At 39.9% G+C, this 6,958-nt stretch overlaps 1 protein-coding gene across 1 annotated transcript in view; it reads left to right on the forward strand.

The window, feature by feature from the left end:
- The first annotated feature begins 330 nt into the window (after positions 1-330).
- The window catches only part of LOC110026350 (exocyst complex component EXO70B1-like), a 21,679-nt gene continuing 15,051 nt past the window's right edge, over positions 331-6,958 (forward strand). Inside the window, exon 1 of the mRNA XM_020727247.1 lies at positions 331-1,041. Coding sequence (XP_020582906.1) covers positions 394-1,041 — 648 coding nt within the window. The 5' untranslated portion in view covers positions 331-393. The remainder of the gene's footprint in view (positions 1,042-6,958) is intronic.

The raw sequence follows: 6,958 nt of genomic DNA on the forward strand, positions 1-6,958 counted from the left end.
TAATTTCTCGACGTTCACACTCGGGATGCAACATTTTTTCAGTGACGAACTGATCAACGCGAAAAAGTAGAGAAACTGAGAAAAAAAGAAAAAGTAAAAGCGAAGGAATAGAAATGTGAATCACGCTGAAGAAAGCTTTAATCATTTGTACGGACATAAAAATTATGTCAACCGATGCGACGCGTTCACGAAAAATTATTTCAATATGGACAGGTATCTATGCGCCCATCTGATCATAACAAAACTTTATTTCAGTGGGACCTATTTTTAAAAGAACTGTGAGCTGTCCGTACGAAATAATTTGTACTCTTTTTTAGCGACATAGTCCCCTTCACAGAAAGCCATCAATTAAATATCTTCTCCCCAAATTTCTCCGCTTGCAATCCAACGAAAATGGACTATCCCATTGACCAAAACCGCGGTAACAAGGAGGCGGTAATCTCCATGCTCCGCTCCTCTCACGCTGCCATCTCCGCCGTACTCCTCTCTTCCATCGCCGCGGAACGCGACATCGCCGACACCGACCGCCGCCTTCTACTCAGGCGCAGATCTCTCGCCGCCATCTCCGGCCCAGCGACCCGGCCTCACTCACAGGCCTTCGCCTCAAAAGCCCTACATGGACGCATCGCCCTTGCTGAGCGCCTCGAGGGCAGCCTTGTTGATTTCGGTGGCTCGGAGCACATCGCAAAAGCCGAGTACGAAGCGGTTGAATTCATGTGGCGCACGAAGGCGGTGGAGTTCATGTGGCGCACGAAGGCGGTGGATCGGACGAGGATGAACTACAAGGGCGAGATTGCGGAGGCGTTGCTGAGGCTTCAGGACGAATATAGAAAGATGCTACGGCGGCTCCGGCATGCGGACGTTGAGGAGATGGCTTGCATTGAGTGGAAGACGAACGGCGAGGATCGGCTGGAGGGGGAAATGGACTGTTGTGAGTGGTGGACATTGGGTTCAGCGGAGGAGAGGGATGTCCTGCGCCGGCTGACGGAAATTCTGGCTTCCAATGGCTGCATTGACACATGCATCAACGTTTTCGTCAAGGTGATAGCTGACCACTCTAAATTAATTCAAGTCGCTCTCTAGATATGTATTTTAGATATATATTTTTGGAAGATTTACATACATACCATTATAATTCCTATCATATATATATATATATATATATATATGAAATGAAAATGTGTGTTTCTGTTTTCAAAATAAAAATAGTGATCACACGTCATCAATAAATTTTAGGGGTTTCTACATAAATGGAATTCTTAATTTAAAATTACAGGCATGGAACCAAAACTTTAATATTACTTAAAGAAGAATCTAACTCTGTTTCTGTCTATAATTGTGGTGTTCATTGTGGGTACTTTATCAGATTATAAAAAAATTCCGTAAAATATGGTAAACAAAATTTTCCCAGCTGGCACGTCCTCTGCCCCCAGCACTCACAACCGGCTCCCTCACCCATCAGGAAAAATTATTCTGTCCGACGACCGCATGTGCTCTACATATAGAAGCGAATGAAAAATTAACACGTGTAATGGTGGGCCCTCAGTGAAGAGAAATAATCAGAACGCGTGACCCGACCCGAACTCCGCCCAATAACCGAAAAAAACGTATATTTGGATTTATGGAATCGCGCCAAATCTAGCATTTCGACATTTTCGATCCGCCAAAGATTATTGGTGTCTTATGGATGTAGATTTTTTTTTATTTTCTTTTCTGTTACTATTCGACGGGTGATCGGTCTCCCTCTGCTTGGTACGTTCTAGCATGTGGCAGATCACCTCATTTCCCTCTTTCACCCAGATCCTGCTTTTATCCCTCACATTTTTTATGAACAGCCACTGCTTCGCCGCCTACATCATTCTCATCTCCAAACTCTCACTTTCCTCCTCCGATGAGCCCTACTAGTGAAACCCTAGCACTTCGTGCATCTTCAAAGCAGCGCACAATAATCCCTTGCCACTCCTCTGCTCGACCGCTGCCGATCACACACCTCTGTTAACCGTTTTCGAACTCGAGAACTTCATAACAACCCTCCCTGTTCTTGTCGCTCCCTGCCCTTCTTAGATGAAAACTTCATTCCCATCAGCCTTCTCCACGCTACTCTCATCTTACTCTCTGTGTCGCAAGCCTCATTGCCTCAAATGTTTGCACTCACACATTTCGCCGACAACCTCAATGGGAGTTTTGGAGGCCAATGTACACCGCAATGCCGAGAGTGTAAGAAGGAGAAAGATGAGAGTTTCAGAGGCCACTTAAAGTACAACTCCCTTCTCTCATGATCGTATTGGAAAATAAAATAATATGTTCGGTATGTGGTAGTAGTTTGGGCTTCACATCCGAAGCACGTCGTGCTTCCACTTAAAGCACAACTCCATCATCTTAACTAAGGAAGGCTGCATCCATAATCACTATTTTTCCAATTTGACTAAACTCTTGAACGTGTTCCCTAGCAACATGTATCTGTGGGAAACTTTTCATCAATTGAAAACTGATAAATTGTGTTTGGTTGAGCGCTTTGATATTTATTTCTAAATAACAGTTGCATGACATTTCTTAATAGATATCTTATCTAACATATAGAACTCATTTCAGAGAAACTGTAAAACACTGCTCATATATCTATGCAGAACAAGCATACCAAAAATTCTGAAATAAACAGATTAACAATGTTGATATATTTTCACTACATAGCTTCTATTGGTTTATCATGATAGGTAAAGATGCTGCTAACTTTTATTATTTGTAAATTTCAATTTTGCACAAAGTATATGCAATTTCATTTATACAAAAAAATAGGTAGTACTCAACATTCTTCCCTTACAAAAAAAATAGGTAGTACTCAACATTCTTCCCTCAAAAAATTACTCTACACTAAGAAGGAGACAAGCACAAACAAATCAACCAATAAAATTTTTCAGAGAAACTGCAAAACAATGCTCATATAACTATGCCAAAAAAAAAAGACTAATGAAAAAATTTCAAAGAAAAAGATGAATATCAGAAAAACTTAAAAAAGGGAAAAATGCCCAACATTTATCCCCCAAAAATGTTACTCTACATTGAAGAAGAGTCAACAACAAGAAAATCGACCAACAAAATTTATCAGGGAAACTATAAAAGAGTGCTCAAATATTTATGCAGAACAAGTAATAAAAAACTCTTAAAGAAGCAAATTAATAATACTCAAATATATATTTCAGTCCATAAATTCTATTGGTTGATCGAGAAAGGTAAATATGCTGCTAGCTTATCTATTATGCAAACTTTAACTTTGAATCAAAAAATATGAAATTCCATTTATAAAGGTTCACAAAAACTAAAAAAAATTCAACATTCTACCTTTAAAATATTACTCTACACCGAGGATGAGGCAAGTGCAAGCAAATCGACCAACTAATATCAGTGCATTTATATGTAGAAGAAGTCAATGAAGAATTATTAAAGAAATAGATGTACACTGATCATATATATTTCATTTCATAGTTTCTATTGGTTTTTCCAGTTAATGATAAATAATGTTAACTTATCTATCATAAGAAGTTCAACTTTGCATCAAAGCATATGTAATTTCATTTATATAAGTATCTCGAACACTAAAAAATGAATTTTTAAAGAAATAGATAAACACTGCTTATATATATTTCATTTCATAGCTTTTATTGGTTGATTAGGATTAGTATAGTTACTACTAGTTTATCTATCATACGAAATACAACTTTGCATCAAAGCATATACAATTCAATTTATAAAAGTTTTTTATATACTGAAAGAAATAAATGAACAATATTCTTATAGTCTCACAAATATTTTAAAAAAAGGGATTCTTAAAGAAACGTGTGAACAATGCTTATATATATTCCATAGCTTCTATTGGTTTATTAGGATAGGTATAGCTGATGCTAACTTATTTATGATGCAAAATTCAAGTGTGCATCAAGACATATGCAATTCCATTTATAAAATTCTTTCAAATACCAAAAAAAGGAAACAATGTTCAACTTTCTCACCCCAAAATGTTACTTTGCTATATAGATGAGGAACAAATTGACAAACTAGCATCAGTACAAGCATATGTAGAACAAGTCCACAAAGAATTGTTGAAGAAATTGATGTACAATATTCATATATATTTCATTCCATTAATTATACTAGTTGATCAAGATAACATTCACCTCGATCGACCAAACATAAGACATGATCACCATCTAGTTGATCATCTCAGTGTGTCAAATTCTAGCGAGTCGATCAACTAATTGTCGTCATATCAAATTTTAAATTATAATACAGATACGAAATGAAATTCATACAATTTATTAGAGTGTTAATCATATTAAGAACATTTATCATAATTGTTCCATCATTTTCGTAATTGTACAAAATATGCTCATATAAATAGGAATAAAGGACTCTTCCTCAGTTCTCTCCATAATAAGGTTCATTTAATTACTCTCTATTATCATCTTTTTCACTTGGTCTAATTCTCGAGGTGTGCTCAAAAAAGACAATCTGGGATCCAACATCTTGAAAGGTGGTGCGATGAGTGGGGACATGCCCGAGAAACTTCCCAAAGAAAGATAACGCACATGGAACCCAATAAAGATGTTACACAACCAGAAGTTCATACGAATATCTCGTCCCCAAAGAACGCCACCAGGGAATCCACTTATGCCACACAACTAGGCCATCAACCAGCAGATGGAGGGACAAGACAAGTCTCAACACACCTACATAGCCATCTTAGTGCGGGCAAACAGGCGATGGGAAGAACAGATGTGAGTGCATGCCTGGCCACTTGTAGGAGGAGCCTTTGCTCGCCAAATCAGAGAGGTGTACCTCCCCCAAGCTAAGAATTCCTCGCCTGGATTTTTACAAATGGAGGACCGACTCGGTCGACAACATCGTTTCTTTCGAATCATCTGTCGGTCTGCTCTTCTGGCACTTGTAGTAGGAGTCTTTGATCGCCAAATCAAAGAGGTGTACCTCCCCCAAGCTAAGGATTCCTCGCCTGGATTTTTACAAATGGAGGACCGACTCGGTCGACAACATCGTGTCTTTCGAATCATCTGTCGGTCTGCTCTAGATTGATGACCCAATAATGTGTTGCCACTTCTAAACCACCTTGAAAGAGTCGACCCTTCGGTGGTTCAATGGTATGCTGACCAATACCATCCCAAGTTACTAAAAGTTTAAGAGACTCCTCGTTTTGCAATTCTCAAATTTGCAGAAGCCAAGAAAGGACTTGGACGCCCAGCTCGACCTCAAGCAGGGAGAAAATGAGAGTTTACGAGCCTAAATCACCCACTTCCAGAATGAGATGCTAGAAGCTACAAAATTTGAAGACGGAAATAGTTGGAATAGCCTTGAATCGTGGAGTCTGAAGCATGTGATTCAGGTATGACCTAGATCTATTTCAACTTACTACTTTCACTAAAGTATTGAAGATAAGTATTGGAGATGACGAACAAGCACACACACTTACCAAAGAAGACCTCCAGAGCTCCCCGAAGGGTAAGCCAGAATCATCCAACCGCCCATCAAGGAAGCGAAAAGAACAAGGTGAACAACAAAGGACAAAAGATAATCAGTCCGTTGGTCGATAAAACAACAACTATAAATCTTGAGATTAGCATAGAAACGATCGAGGCAACCATGGCTGAAAGCAGCGCTCCGATCTACGGTCGGCTCAATATTATGAGCAACCACAAGTTGACAAGGAAATGCAAAGTTTTACACCCGTAAACATGTTGATAGTCAAAATAGTTCAGACCATCCCAAACAAGGACTACTTTAAACAAGCCCCACCAATAAAGGAAACACCTGCCCTATGAGATTAGAAAGTGTACTGTCAGTACCATCGTGGCCATGGACACGAGATAAAGGAGTGTCATCACCTCCAGAACCTAGTTGAGGAACTCATTCACGTCGGAAAGCTTAAAGAATTTATAGCGATCGGCACCCATACACAACAACAGACCAAAATGTCAGCAGGGGATCCCTCCAACGGGTCTGTCAGCGAACAAGGTCTACGTAGCAAGAATAATCCCTGCCATCTTCCGGGGAGAGGTATGCTTAGTCATCCGTACACATGTAACCACTTACCCATTGTCTTTTCAGATATAGATCTTTTACCAAAGTAGGGCCCTTACAATGAGGTGATCCTTGTCACAACACTGATAAAATCTGCCATGTGGGTTGTATTCTCGTTGATACAAGAAGTTCAGCAAAATCCTGTTCAAATCAGTATTTAATAAGATCAGTTTGAAGGTTAAATGATCAACAACACCGGTCAGGATTCTCTGGAGAAAGGATGAAGGTGCTATGCTTTGCTGCTCTAGTCATCTCTGGGGGAGAGCTAGGAAAGCGGTATAATAACAGAAAGGATTTTCTCGTGGTAGAGTCACCGCCAACCTACAATGCTATCTTTGGTACCCACTCGTGAACAACTATCACGCGGTAACTTCCACCTATGACGTAGTTGTAAAGTTTCTAGGCAACAGAGAAGTAATTATGACCTAGGGAAACTTGGAGCAATCTAGAAATTGCTATTTGAGTGTAGTTTCAAACATCCCAGTCCAGAGGGAGAGTGTTTTTGAGACCAGTGAGGTTGTCCTCCAAATGCCAGTGTTGTTCAGTGAAAATTTTGACACAGGATTCAGGAACAAAATGGTACAAATGCTTTGAGAGCATCGAGAAGTATTCACTTGGACCTCAGCGGAAATGTCTGACGTTTTGATCGGTGCAACACTCCTACTAACAGGCTCCCAGTCAAAAACCTCCTTGCTCTTCTTCAAGGGAGGAACACATGATATCTTCAGATCCTTTACTGGCTCCTTCCAGCGTTGACGTAAACTTGCCCTTTAAGGGGAGGACGAGGCATGATTACCAGAAGATGATGTTGCAAAGAGGAACCGGCTAAGGCAGGGTCTGACTGGCTTTGCTCTCTCTGACAAAGCAACGG

The sequence above is a fragment of the Phalaenopsis equestris genome, unplaced genomic scaffold (genome assembly GCF_001263595.1).
Source record: "Phalaenopsis equestris unplaced genomic scaffold, ASM126359v1 Scaffold000364, whole genome shotgun sequence".
Classification (NCBI taxonomy): domain Eukaryota; kingdom Viridiplantae; phylum Streptophyta; class Magnoliopsida; order Asparagales; family Orchidaceae; genus Phalaenopsis; species Phalaenopsis equestris.